The sequence below is a fragment of the Stegodyphus dumicola genome, chromosome 10 (genome assembly GCF_044657685.1).
Source record: "Stegodyphus dumicola isolate Sdum_Otavi_A_Nest chromosome 10, ASM4465768v1".
Taxonomy (NCBI): domain Eukaryota; kingdom Metazoa; phylum Arthropoda; class Arachnida; order Araneae; family Eresidae; genus Stegodyphus; species Stegodyphus dumicola.
Genome location: NC_140777.1, coordinates 47,292,755 through 47,308,522, shown reverse-complemented (window position 1 = coordinate 47,308,522; position 15,768 = coordinate 47,292,755). Strand labels below are relative to the sequence as shown.

The 15,768-nt window shown below is 32.5% G+C and overlaps 1 protein-coding gene across 2 annotated transcripts in view; it reads left to right on the top strand.

Annotated features, from left to right (window-relative positions):
• LOC118187321 (uncharacterized) overlaps nt 1–15,768 on the top strand; it is a 1,290,260-nt gene that overhangs the window by 1,144,156 nt on the left and 130,336 nt on the right. For both annotated transcript variants that reach the window (XM_085824924.1, XM_085824923.1), the window contains exon 14: nt 9,296–9,493. In XM_085824924.1, the coding sequence (XP_085681050.1) occupies nt 9,296–9,493 (198 nt within the window). The remainder of the gene's footprint in view (nt 1–9,295; nt 9,494–15,768) is intronic.

Sequence of the window (15,768 nt, the reverse complement as noted above, 5' to 3'; positions counted from 1 at the left end):
GCATCCAACACAAAAGTTTATTGTAAAAATGTCTTAATAAATCTGACAGCTTTATGTTTTTCTTTCCCTAAGATTAAAATTACATGCAATGTAGGCTCAAATCTTTGCTCTCCTTCCGTAAAAGAAGAAATTTAAAAAAATTAAATTCTTACGAAAATATACATCTTCTCTCATAGACATAAAATATGGTTCTTAATTTTTTTCAAAGGCAAGTTAATAAACCTAACTGTTAAAATTGTAAGATACGTAGTTTAAAAATATATTCACTCTCCTTCCAAATTTTAATTTTAAATACAAATTTCTAGCTAGACAATACAGATTTGTAAAAATTTTGGCATTATACGCAAATAAATTTAAATCAGGAATAGTCGGTTCAAAGTTACTGAATTGACAGTTATCCTTCAGATGGCGTTTTCAATCGCCTCTAAATAATACGGTTAATTTATCTAAACTAAGTTCTAATACTGATCTGCATGCTAAATTTCATACCATATTAAATTTAAATATAATTAAATACTAAATCATTTAAATAAATACAAGTAAATGATAGTAACTAAATAAAAATAAGTGGTGTAAATCAATATTTAACATATTTACGACACTATAGTTTTACATAATTAATAAACTTTAGTTTTACAAAACCCATAAACTGTAGTTTTACATTTGCAAAGTGTACATATAGTTTTACATATAGTACATATAGTTTTACAGTGTACATATAGTTTCACATAACCCATTGCAAATGTATAGTTTTACATACATTTATATTTCACATTATGTGTATTATCACATTATCTATCACATTACCTTATTATTACTTGATATTTAAACTTCACTGATCTTATATTCCTCATGTAAATTTTACTAATTGCAAAGAAGCGGCAGTTCAATTTTTGTATCCCCCTTTTTAAACCAGCAAATAATTTCGCATTAAACATTTAAACAAGAGAGGTTACATAAATTTTCGGATTTAAAGACAGACTATTCCCAAGCCTATCATAATTTAACAGTTTCATAACATGCATCTGAACGTGATACCAAAATACAAATATTTTAAAAATTTTTACTAGCTGTTTAGCACAAGAGTAAGATGCTAAAATTTCGAATTTTATAAAATCCGTTTCTGAATATTTTAATAAAATGAAATAATTTTTCAGATTAAACTAAGAATTACGCATGTCTCGGAAATACAACCTGTAGAATAGCAACACGTTATTTACGAATATATAACTTGCCAAATGTAAATGATAGAATATACTCCATATAATAATAAATTACATATGTAATAAAGTGAAAAAAATTCTTAATATTCTCGAAAATTCGTAAATTTAAATTAGCGCTAACGTGTTTTATAAATTAAACAACAAAAAGTACAGAAAATTCCTAAATTCCAAAAGTTGAGTAAAAGTAATTTCTCATAATCATAAATTAAAACTGAATACAGCTAAACAAATGTCTGACCACATTCGTCCCCCGTGATACCTCTTCTGGTTAAAAACTCCTGAAATAGGTTAGAAAAATTGCCATGTAACAGAAAAATGTCGCTAAGTAATGCATTTAGACGTCAAACAGCTTGCTTTCAGTTTTAGTCAACCATTTATTTCTACGCTAAAACGTAACCTAAGTTTGGGTAGATTTTAAATAACGGTATCGATTTTGAGTGTGATTAAATACAGTGTCCTCTTCTTCAGAAGCAAAAACATTTCTGCAAAATCTTTTTCTTTTCCATCTGCTCCTGAAAAAAAGAAAATTTTCTGAAAATATCGACCTACCAGCGGCGGAGTGATAAAATAGCTGAATACTGGCAGCTCCCGCTTAGGTTCGACGAACAGGCTGGTTATATCGGCGTTTTCGTGGTTTTTCCAATGTGTAACTTGTATTCAAGCCCGAAAGCCCTCCACAAAGGCATCCCTTCCCTTAGGTAGCCCTAATGTGCTTTCTCATGATCAAGTAACCAACTAAACAAACCTCTGAAAATATATACGCCAAACTAAGTGTGCTTCTCTGAGCGGCAACAATTGCAAGGCAAGTGAATGATACTTCCGTAGTAGCGAAACAATAAATAACATTTTTGGTCATTTGTTTCAAATTTCGATCTTGGATCATGTGACATTCTTTAGTGACATTACTCCCCCGCCATATTTAATCACGTGATATACGGAAGTGAAGTAAATGTCTTTGAATGACGCAACGTTTTTACAAAGTTTCCTTTTTATTTTGTGGCAAAGACAGTACTTTCCCAAAATTTCCTTTTGTGGTAATGAAGAGTTTCTGCGACGTCACTTACAAGTGTCACGTGATTTCAGATGCCGGTGGCTTAGGTGATGCCGCCTTATAGCCTCAGGCTCGCACAATGATCGCGGATAACTTGTAAAGCTACCCTTCAACCTCTTAATTCACCAGAACTCGGTTTTATCCCTTGACAACAAGTTACTCATCTACAAAGCTATGTTACTCCCAATTATTACTTATGCCTGTCCCGTCTGAGGTTTTGTACCTAAAACTACGTTTCAGAGACTGCAAATCAGTCAAAAACATTACACTATGCCGAATTGCCTGTCTGGTCTAATTTAAAATTTGTGATTTTAAACCAGAGGTAATGTCAGAGAAAAACTGGAAATCCTGTAGTTTTCTCTTGCTTTCCTTTCTTTCCTTACTTTCAGCCAATCGTTAAGCTTCTAATCACGTGTACTATTTGACCCATCCCAACCCTCCCTCTTCTCCATCGGTGCATTATACACAAGCTTCGAAATTGATGAACATGCTTTTTCTCGAATAGCTTTTATTACGAACAATTTGCTATCGTTTTACTACAAGCAATTGCTCTGTGAAATTCTATTATGCTTTTACGTTATTTTGCATGCTACGTTTATCATACAACTTGTTAGCCTGAGGTAGGACTCCGACCCAGAAATCTGAGTTTCGTTGATGGGAACACCTAGCAAGATCGTGGTTTACTACTGATAACATAGGGCATTCTTTTTTTTCCTTTGTTTATTTGTTGAATTACGTATGACAGTGAAACTTGCAAGTATTATCTTGCTTGCGAGAAGTCATGCCTTCGAAGAAAACTTTCTAAAACATGGATTATTTTTCCCTGGTAATGTTACAGTATGGCTGTCTGCTTAAAAGAAGGAATACCTTCGCGGAGGACACTTTTAGAACTTTTTAAATGAAACTGACTCATCACGATGAATAAACTATGGAAACATCTCGCAGCTAACTCATTAACAGAGATTCGAACTCTCAGTGTTCAGCGGTCTTATTCTTTCCATGTATTAGCCGTTTAACAACTGAAACATTGTTAGAAAAGATTTCATCAAATACGTGATATTTATCCTTCATACAGGAAAACATAATGTAAAACTAAATTTAAAGCTTCATGTTTCTAAGTTCTGTTTAATAATTCAGTACAACTGTTATAAAATCGTTTTACTCGTGCTTCAAAATGTTAAATCTGTTCCACGTATATGTCATCTTTCAACTATATATGCTATAAAACTCCATGTACAGTTATATGAGCTATACTTATAAAGTTTACTAAAATACTAAAATATAATTTCTTTTCTGAAATGTATCAAATAAGTGATGATTTAAATGAAATGATTTAAATTAATATTTTAACCCATGACATTAAATACCTCTTATAGATAATTCATTCATAAATTTAATATTATGCATAAGCCTTATATATAATGTTAAAAAAAATAATGACTCCCAAAGCAAAATCATTTTACATACAATGATTCCTATTACGTTCCCCAATTCAGTTACCTTCCGGTGAATAGTTTTATTTGCTGAAAATAGCTGTCATTTCTAATTATCCTGCGATAATACTTCTTCAAAAATTAATTACCCGTTCACAATGTTATCGTTAAATTTTCAGTTAAATACTGTATACATTTTAATTAAGATGTCTGCATGTTACTTGTAAGTTGAAACATTCTTAATTATGAGCATTTACTAGAAAATTAAACACCATTTCTCTAATCTTGTGAATTTGCGAAAGCCTCGGGTCAAATCATTGAGCCCAATTTGTTACTTTACTAATTAAAATGTTTCCTCGGAGCTCTTTTAGTTGTAAATGCCTGTGAATAGTCCTGAAGAGAGCATAATGAATTGTAGACAGTAATGTGCATTTAAGGTTTGATTTGAGTTTGATTTTAATTATGTCTCATAATGAAACGAGCTACGCGCATTTTGAGCGTGCCTTTTCCTGCATCTTGAACGAAACGTACAAAAATCAAGATCTTGCCACGTCACTTTAAACACTAGAAGAAACTGAAAATCGAAAAGTTTTAAAGATATTGAATTCACCTATCAATGCTGTTTTTCATTTTTAAAAAGAAATTAAAGAATGTGATCGATAGATTTTTTAAGATCATGTTCACACCTTTTCCATACTACATAAAGTTGAAAGGCGATACATATCTGGAACAGATATCGTAATTGAAACATAACTAATTATAAGAAGGAAGGGATGGTTTGCAAATTATATTCAAACAAAACACAAACTGAAAAACCTTTTCATACAGTACGATTTAAGAAAGAATCGTAATATGAAAATAAAGAAGTTTTGCAAATAATTTTTTAGCTCCTTTGAGAATTTTAAAGAAGCTGAGTGTTTTGAAATGCTATTATGCGTTTCGTAACGTGTGAAAGATAAATAGTACCTGTAACAGATATAAATACATCAAGAACTATTTTCGAAAGAGACACGTTCCGCTGCAAAATTTAAAATTAGTTAGAAAAGCAAACTTAAATTAGCTGTTGTTACTTATGCTCACTTGTCTGACGTACTCAGCCTAAGCCCACGAAATTCCTCTTGGCAAGGAGCGCAAGATTACGCCTGCCGTTGGCAACAGCCTCGAGCACCTAACAGGCGAACTAAAAAAGGCAAATGTTCAAGAACAAAAATTAATTTAGAATGAAATGTCGGAATTAAAAATAATAATAAAAATGTATTGCTTGAAATGAGAAATATCGTCCGCTCTATTAAATTTATTCTTTCTTTAAAATGTTGCATATAAACAAGCTACCGATTGAAGAATATATTTTTGTGCTTTCTGAGGAGAAATATTCATATTCCATAACCAAACAAAATTGTGAAATACATGATTTCCAGATTTCTAAGTGAAAAATAAGCAACATTATTAATCGGAAAGGGAAAAACCGTCAAGTATTACTTCTACACGGAAAAAGTTTCCGAACGAATACGCGAAAAAGATATGTACTGTTTCGTATCTTTCTAAAAACTAAATCGTTGGTAACAAGCGAAAATCCGCGGAAGAAGTAATTGGTTTCAAAGTCTTTTGTAGCAACAATAAGTAAAACGAGAAACCAATGTTTACAACTTAAAAAAGCTAAAAAAATATAACATTCCCCATGTTTTGCGGAGGCATGTGGCTCAACGCAGAACAATTTGTAGAAGCTTGTAAGAAAACTATTTAGTAGGGGATACATTGTGACCCTTGATGAGGCATGGATGACTAAGTGACTGCAATAAATGAAGATCTATTTATTATCGAAAAGGAAGAGGAAAAAATGTATGAACCTGGTTCCGTCAAAGCGAAAAAGGTTTCAGTAAGGCGTTTTGATTGTTGCAGGATTCTCTTACAGTCCAAAATTAAAAATAAGAAGAGTGTGATAAAATGGTAAATCAATTATCAAGAGAAAGTTTTACATCCGTTATTTATAGAAAAAATAGTATTCCTTATTCCCAATCACTTTTAGAGAGTGAAACTTTATTAAGAGGAAGCAACAAGTCATACTTCGAAATATTGCATTTCTTGAAAAAAATGAAGACATACACAAGTATAGCATATATACCTTTTCAACGTATTCTTGTGAAGTGCCCTAACGTTTCAGCCATGGACTATTGTGTCTCCGATGTCTTGAAAAAGAGCTCTTTTTAAGTGCAAACCCACCACGATTGATAGATTCTGGAAAGTAGTGGAACACGCATAGAAATCAATACCCCTGTAAATTTTACTAACATCCATTTTATCAAGGAAATCACGATGCAGGCTTTAGTCTAGAAAAAAAAAGCTATCAAACCGAATATTTTATAAGGTATTTCTCCCAGTTTCCTAACGTTTCTTTGTGGTTTGGTGATCAGCACACTCAGCGCGTAATTGAGAGATCCGCGGTTCGATTCCCGGCGAAGGCGTTGCTGATTTTTCATCTTGCCTGCTTCCAAAAATACCTAATGTCACTAGAGGGGTGCTCGAACTAAAAGTGTAGTGGATTAGGATTCTCCACAACCAGGATTTGGCGATTGGGTCCCCTAAAGACCCCCAATCGCCCTTTAAAAAGGGGATTATATAAGGTATTTCTCCCGCTTTTTTAGCGTGCCTTCGTGGTGTGGTGGTCTGCACACTGGGCCGGTATTCCAGATGTCCGTGGTTGGATTCCCGAAAAAGGCGTTTGCTCATTTTTCATTTTGCCTGATTCCAAAAATACCTAATGTCTCTACAATTTCAAAAAATACTCTTAGCATTTTAAACTTTAATTAAACGGCCCCAAAAACATTATAAAAATGTGTAAACACCCCCTTTATAATCGCTTTTGATGAATATAGTATATTTATCACAACAGATGTTTTTTAATGTATAAAAATGCTAAACCAGTGACTAAGTTAATCACCGGTAGTTCGACCAGAACTCAAATCTCGAAAGACTGGCTCCATAGGTATTTTGTGGTTTTCTTAATAAGTAAAGTGGCCATCTTGTGTGATCTAACTGAAAACTTGACTTAATTACTAACTGGTAACCACCATGATAATAAAACGTTTTTCAACAATTAAAGTAAAAGAAAAAAAAAACTGAAATTTAAAATCAAACAGAACTTTATGTGCCTGATGATTTTTATAAGCCTAAAATGATAATGTGAACTAAATCTTTTTCTTCTGTTGCAGAATTTATAAATTGAATTGCCTAATTCTAAGAATTCGATTAAGTACAGATACATCCTAGTACGTCTACAAAATCGAATCTTCTGTAACTAACCATACCAAACAGAAAAATTAAGTCTATTATTAAATTATGCCCTTTGTTATTCAGTTTGTCTAAAATTGCTGGTCTGAGCAAATGTTGTAACTAGTCTAGAAGAATAGAACAGAATTTAATGCAAAACTACTTGTTATAAAATTTAGAAATAATTGTCAGAATACAAACTAGCTTTCCTTAGAATGTCTTCTACAAATGTTACTCCTTCCCTTAATCAGGTAGTTCTATAAGCTGTCAATAGGCGCTTCACGATCCTTACTGCTTTCTCAGGTTACCATAATAACAAATATCTACAAATCGAACAGCAAATGTTTTCCCCACCTCTTTTGAGACTGTAACTAAAATTTAAAAAAATATTTTATATTTATTTTAAGCTCAATTTGTGAACTACGTCACACTGTATTTTGGTATAAAATTTTCAAATTAATTTTTGAAATTATTAGCAACATTTTTTAATTTGTAATATCACAATTATTTCAGTTATTTCCTTTCCGGTTTGTTTTTCCATTTTCATTACATATGTTAAATTATAAATGTATTCATGCACAAATAAAAAGGACAAACATTTTAATTATATTTTTTTCTGTATAAAATCACTCAAGAATACCTTTTTGCCAAAATAATTTTACATTTTACTGCGTAAGTTTCATTCAACGGAGAATCGGAAAACGCTAAACTGAAACGAAGTGGGAGGAAAATTTAAAGCGCCCGACCACCTTCCACAGAAGATGTTACGATGGTTACAGGACAAGCCAGAAGAGGGAAATGTCGCCTTTGAAGGCTCCGTTCAGACGAGGGTATGAATGTCATAACTGGTTTAAACCGAGCTGCGTTGCTAGGTAACCAGATCTTACAACGTCACAAAAACTGGTTTTAGGGGCTTTGCCAGGTGTGAACGGAACTCCCGCATTTTATGCCTTATGACTAATCCTCTATGACATTTATACCACCATCCGAACAGAGCTAGCTTATTCTAGAGTAGTGGAGCGTTCAGATGACGCTATAGCTGTCTCAATTTACGTTAACCAAACTGCACTTGTTAAGCAACTAGTTAACCTGTTAAGCAATCTTTGTGTCATTTTCCTTGGTGTCGTAATACACCAAGGAAAATGACACAAAGATTTAACCTAAATGTCCTAACTGTTGGACTTTTTGCTAACCTGGTTTATGAACCAGTCAGTCGTAGCAAAATAAATATGAACTGACATCCTCTCAACAATTACGCTGTATTCGCTGTATATTCACGTATGTACAGCATAGATCTGGTTTCCACAGCTGTGAATGAAACTAATGCCTTTTACGACTTATGATTATGACAATAGAGGTTTTACCACATCTGAACTCTTCCTAACAAACTATATATTGATTTATAGTAATCCATTTATTCAATCTAATCTTAATATGCCGAATGAACTTAAATGCTTGGTCATTGATAGAAGGCAAAGAACATTTATGTGAAGTAAAAGGGTAAAAAAAAAAAGAATTGTTAATTACATTATTCCAAATTACGTCTAATAAAAAAATATTGAAAGCTCGAGGCCTAATTGAAATAAAAAATGAATTCTTTATTTTCATGTCTTAGTAGAGTGAAAGAATTACGCTTGTAAGAAGAAAAACAAACTTGTACTATAAGTAACTGAATTTGCCCTTTTATCACCAACAATTTTTTAAAAGGATCTGGAAGAATGAAGTCCTCAATCTAAGAATGATTATAAAACTTTACGTTCAAAAAATTCAGAAGCCCAAGTTTTATAGTACCGCTTTTAATCTTTAAGAGCATTTCATAGCATTCACGATGGATACAAATGCAACTTTAAAAGGTATTACTTTTCTGTTGTCGGGATGTATTTTTAAAATCAGGGTTTTGTAATTCGAAGCAGTAGCTTTCGTCTCTCGTCAAGCATAATAAAGACTACTTTTCAGGTAGCTCGTATAATAACTTATTTTTCAAACAAATCACTAAAGTTATTACGCACTTAACTCGACTGCGATAAAAATGTTGTTTCTCCATTCCTTTTCTTGTTGGTAATGTGTTTCCACTTTTAACAATTCATTCTTGCAAAATACAGCACAAGAATACAACACCATTAGAATAAATGCAGTTAAAATGAAAAAATGATAAATTCTCTCAAACCCTATTCAAATTTTACACGAAGAAAAATCCGCCTCCTCGGGAGTAAAATTTTAGAAAAGAAATAGATGTCCTGAACCCATCCGAATTTTAAATGCAAGAAATTCTTTTTCGTGTCTTCAAACCTGTCTTTTATTTTTATCCTCTTTTACTTCAGTTTGAAAGCCTACGAATGGGATATTTGATCACGGAAGTGGGCCTCCTGATGCAAGAGTTGAAGCTGTATCTTTGGAACATGAGGGACCGTTTCCATATTGCGGAAGGAGAACCGGTGGTCGATCTTCTGGAAGGACTGCACGATTATCAAAGGAAGCACGGAAAGAGCGACGACAGCCAATTCAAGAATAATTCTCAGGTGAGATTTTAACCAATTAGTTAAGTTAAAAAGAAATAAAAATGATGTTTAAAGAAAACTAGGAAAAATAGCACCTCCCTAAAAGGAAAATCTGTTCCACCGCACTGTGTGTACGAAAGACGAACGCTTTTACTAAAGTTCATTTTGGAACGTATGCAGTTATTTTTCATTAAAAAAAAAAAAAAAAAAAAAAAAAACAGAAAAGTGAAACAAAATTTGAAATAATTCAGATTTTAAAGCCGTACCACAAGTTTTGTGAAGGGTTTGTTTACGTGCTCGCTTAGTTCGAAGTTTACCAGTCTGCTCTTACTAATCGCTCCTGCTAACACTTTACTGTTAAATATCACTTTCTTCACATTTATAGTACATAAAGTTTAACATCAAAATTCAAAACATTTTAAAAGCAACGTATGTTTTGAATTCCGTTACAGTGTTAAGTGTTGCTATTATATTTTTCAGTGTTTTCTCAATTCGTCATGTCAGTATTCAAGTTTCTTCGTAAGATCACATACACAGCCTCTCTTGTATGTTTATTATCGTAGAATCGGTACTTACTGTCTAAGAATATGATGTTTGTAAACTTACTTCTTAGGTGGCTGTCTAGGGGCTAATAAACTAGTCCGATTTATGTAAATCTTGAATATTTAATGAAACATGAATAGTTGCTACAAACTACAAAGTAATTACATACGTAGAAGGAAATAGATGAGATTATTTACAGATGAAGAGAAGGAATAGCCTTTACATTCAAACATCTTTTAATCGCGTCATCGTCTTAATGGCGGAATCGTCTGGCTTCCTCATCGGAAAAGTAAAAGATTTATTCTCACAGCTTGTCGCGTCATCTGATTATAATGAACGATGCCATCCCACATTATATTAACTTTTTGTCTTTTTAACTTGACCTTCAATCACTTTATGTCCCATTCATACACAAAATAGCAAAATATTAAAACGTAGCGCATCTTTAGAAATTCCGATAGAATATTAAGTGTTGCCATAACTGTTTTTAATATTTGCCATATTCTTTCATTAAAAATAATACAGGGTGATAACATTTGATGGCAATATCCCTTTATTTCAAAAGTGATACTACGAACAGAAAAGTTAGGATCAAGACTAGGATCATTTCTTTGACGAAAAAAAAAACTTTTATGTGGACATTCTTTTTCAAAGCGTCATGAAGATGGCATCAGTTAAGTGTAAGCAGTGGTTAATTACTTAGGTCTCTGCTAAAGGGTTCTAGATGAGTACTGCTGCAAATTGTGCTCATTAGAACGCTTAGAGAATTACTTTTTCCCTTCAAAATTGCTGGTTTTAGATAAGAGTTTTCTTCCCATAAAATAAATACGAAATTTATACGTAATATCAGTCAAATTCAATAGCGCTGGCATGTCTGTAGTTCGGAAGGGATCTTTCAAACGAAGGCTTTGCAGCTTAAGCCGTAATAGTCATTAAATCTTTTTCTGTGTAACAAGGATTAAGCCATCATCAATCAGGAAAGGTAAAGTTAAGCAACTGTAAATATGCAGCTGATTTATCGGAACCCCGTCGATTTATCGATTATCGATAAACCCGTCGATTTATCGGAACTTATATTCATAAGTTCATATTTATTTCGCTGTGATTGATAATTTCTTATACGAAGTCGGCATTAGGTTGAAAAGTTATAATATTCAGGCAAAATGCTTAAACAGTTTTGTGTCGTAACTGGATCTGGTTGCCTAACAAAGAAACTCAGCTTACTCCTCTTATGACTTGAACACAGCCGTATGGAGCATAAAGGCATAACGGTAACAAGTGGCGTAAACAGTATTCCGTTGCTTGGAAACGAGACCTTGTGTGTCGGACAAAACTTATTTTGTCAGTTGAGTGTCAATCTAAACTCTCAACAAAATTCGAAGTCTGTTGCAAGAAAAAAAGCAAGCTGACAAGTTACAAATTTTGATACCATTTTCTACTTCCGTCTGGCATCTAGGTTAGACGTAAAAAGCGTGCTGCGTTTTGCACAAGAACTAAATGATTCTTGAAGTTTTATTCTGTATGTGCGTGCCAAAAATTTGGAATGATCTAATATTTTGCAGAAGTAACAATGCACAATTTATTTCTGGCAGATGACAGCTGAAATTAAAAATAGAAATGCAGATATAGTAGATAAAATAAACTTGGCGGGAGTTCGAATTCACCAAAACTTTTGACGAAATCAAGTACTGATCCTTCTCTGAATGGCTTAATTTCACACTAGCTTCGTTTTAAAAGCCTTCAACCTACCAAGGGTTTGGCGGCTCCAAAATCCCAAATTTCCCAAAATTGACATAGAATGAAGTATTTTATCCAGTATAATATCCCAATTCCCTTGTTCTTTATACTTTTATTATACTGCCTTAATTTCTTGGATATATTTCAAAGATGCACGTATTTATACTTACTTAAAGGCGTTACAAGAAATATTCTAGGACGTACATATGCGGCCTGAATGGTTACACAGTTACTTTTATCAGTATAAACGTTTCTATGACATTCATCGCCTTATCAGACATATGGAAGAAATGCAAGAAGAAACTTTTCCGCGTTCTTCCCCGAAAGTATAAAGGAAGAATGACTAGGAATATATTATACAGCAATACAGACTACTTTCTGATTAGTTGATCTATGCGAAACAGAATTTCTACCGCAGATTTTTCCCGCTGTTGTCAAATATTGCGGATATCCACGCCAAACGGGTGGTTAAACTTACAACATTCCCGAAGTTTTGGGTAGAAACTTTCCGTTCAAATTAGTTCTGGAAGGAAAGCATTCTTGGAAAATTCTCTTATTGCATTTTTATTGCATTAGGGCATTAGGGCTTCGACAACTATGATGCTTTTGCTACAATGTGAACACTCGTTCAAATACCAGTAAAGTCACTTAAAGTCTCTAAAGTCTCCGGGTTCAATAACTCAAAGAATAATAGAACCTCATTGCATAAAGATACGTCCCTGAATTAAATCTTAGCTTAAAATCTGATTTTTACAGAATGAGTAACAAACATTTATTATATTTTCTGCGTGTACCTCCTTAAAACGGCGTCTGCCGAAAATTCTAGGATAAAGCATCGCATGTGAAAACATTGTGGAGAACACAGCGCAAAGGAAAAACGCCGTCATACAAAAAAAAATTGTGGGAGAAATGAAATCAAGGAAGAAAAATCGCAATTCTGAAACAACGTGCTGGAAAATAAATCTCTGCCACAACTTCATAGTTTTAAACCATTCTCGCACAAAATATAATGATAAAAAATGAAAAAAAAATCTGAAAGCTTTCAGATTTTACATTAAGCCCAAAACGGTGTTTTTTCAACGGTTTGTGTATTACCTTTATTTATTAAATATCATGTTCTTCGCACTTAAACCATAAAATTAAATTCAATAGCAATATCGCAAAATGATTTTAAAATGAGCATATCTTTAGAATTTCCGATATACAGTCTCTGGAGAAAAAAAATTTTTTTTTCGTACAGTGTTGCCATTGCTCTCTTTGAAATCGTTGAGTTTGTTAATCAAAAGGTCGTTAAAGTTTTGCAAAATATTAAATAGATAATAAAACAAATTCCAAATTCCAAATTTGGGCTTCCAGATACCCATATTCGGGTGGAAAAGGAACGTTATTCAAAATTTGATGACTCTAGGTAACGTTGTTTTATCACAATGCGAGAAACGTACATATATTTATGCAGATTCTTTATTATTTAATTTCTTTAAATATAACACAGGACTCTAATATTTGGTGGCAACAATATCAAAAGTGAACCGACATTTATAGTGAACCAATGCAAAATACCAAAACGAAATTAGTAGTCCTTCTGGGCAAATTGCCCCTTTGGACTAAAAATGAAAGAAAATCATCGCATGATGAGAACATTACAAACATGCGTTTTCTGATTATAAAAAATTAGCGAATTTTTGCATAATGATATGGGAGCCCAAGAAGAAATAAGAATATCAGGACTACGTGGATCTCTAGCATTCATATAATCATCTACAAGGATAGAACTGCCTGTCCTACAGTTTTCTAGGTGACTTATAAGAGAATTCCGTTCCAGAGTTTTTACTTTTTCTTAGAATCAACTACAAGACATCACCGGCACAGCTGCATTGGGGAGGAGGGCTTTGTTTGATCAATGTGGTGTAGTTTCCCATCGAACTGTGTGTTCTTCAGCCATACCTCATGAGTGGCACTCTGCTCCAATGACCACTGAGAACGCATCTGAAGATGTGAATACATATCAGTGCTTCCTTTCTTACTGAAAAAAGCCCCAAGTTTGTCAGATCTGGAGTGACTATCTTGAGAGACTTTTTCTGGAATAGCTGGACATTCTCAGTGTCTTCTGCTCGTGTTGATTAGCTACGACGTACTAATTTCTTCCACTTTCACACTTCATAAGGATTGCACATTGCACATACAAATTTTTACCATACCTAGATAGTTCTTTCCGGGTGAATATCAACAATGTTTTCCTTTCACGGCCAAATCGATTTTGTCTTCATCTGGTTTAAGTTACTTTTTACTCATCTAAAATATTGCTGAATTTTGTCTGTAATATTGTTTTAGAATATGCATGAAGTTTTGTTTTTACTTGTAAATTTTTAAGTTGTATAAATTCTTACGGATATTTCCACTTCTCTTAGTTGTGTGTTGTAATGCAAGTTTAAAACTACTCATCTGATGCAGGGAAAATTGTAATTGCATATTTCTTTCTTTCCTGGTGTATATTTCTCACATTCTTCTTGGCTGAGCACATCAAACAAAGTCATCATTTGACTTGCTTCGCTGTATCACCTAATACGTTCTTAATTGAGAAGAAAGAATTGGCCAGCCCGTTAGTATTTCCACATAACTATAAATCGTTAATACTTCTATTTATTCATGAGAGAATAACATACTTTTAACACCAGAAAGACAATTCTCATTCCTTTTGATGGTTTCAGATTTACTTTTGAGCGCTACGTCTTTATTTGTAAGCTCAAACTACTTAGGTTTTGTGATTTTTTATTTTGACCACATTATTTAAGTCTAATTTCACGAAACTTTGTGTCATTTCATGTAGTTAGCTTTTCTTATAAGTAATAGTGCCAATACTACTCTAGTTTTACTCAAAATGTCTTTTTAATCACAATTACTATCTTTTCTAATCACATGTACCCATAAAAATAATATAACCGTATATCTTTTGTTTAAATGCTTGTTGCTGAGAATTAAATCGAAATTTAAATTATCGAAAATGTTTTCTTAGAAAAGCATACCTTAAAGCAAATGGAATAACTGCTTTAAACTGTTTCGTAACAGGAAATATCCCCTCTATCGAGTGTTACGCCGTGTTAACTATATATTATTTACAGCCTTTTAGATTTTAATTTTATTAAACTATTTTAACAAAGAGTTTTATTTCACGCTTTTGTTTTGTATGGAAAAAGAAAAATGATATCCTAACACAAAAATAAAAAAATTATTGAGGTTTCTGTTTTGTGCGTTTATATGAAGAGAAGGTTGTTCGTTTATATCAGAAATTCTCATTATTCATTGCGCGCAATAAATTATGATGGTTGAGTACACTAAATTAATTTTATAAAACATCTGAAAACTTTTGCATAAAACCTGATTAATAGGTTATAAATAAGAATTAAATACTTTTTACATCTGAATTTTTTTAAGTTTGTATTTTTTACTGTAATTTTGTTTTATATTTACAACATTAATAAAAGCTGTCAAGCGGTGCGCATGTTGGTAGAATTATTTGCCATTTTTTCATTTATAAGAAAAAATATTTACAACTGATAAGTCTCAGAGATTCAACTATAAAATGTAGGGGGAAAACTATAGAATGTTGAGAATAAAAAAAGGAATTAAACTTATCTCTTTGTGTTTTTCCTCCTTCTTTTACAGAACTGTAATAAAAATGCGCAGAAAGGTTTAATGATCCATAACAAAATAGAAAAACTATTTTTCTTCGAATGTTTAAAAAAGCTTTAACAATTATTATGAATTCTTAAGTTTCCAAATTGATAAATTTGAATACTTCCAAGTTTTTTAAAGAATTAGAGCAAAGTGTTCATTACAAAAGAAAACTTGTTATAAATGAGAAATTAAAATGCTTGTATAATTCCTAAAAACAATCGTCATAAAGAATACATATAAAAATTCCTTTTATGAAATTTATTTTCATTAAATAAATTAGCCGCCTGAAATAGTTGTTACAAAAAGATGTATAATGATCAAAATCGTAAAAAACAACCTTA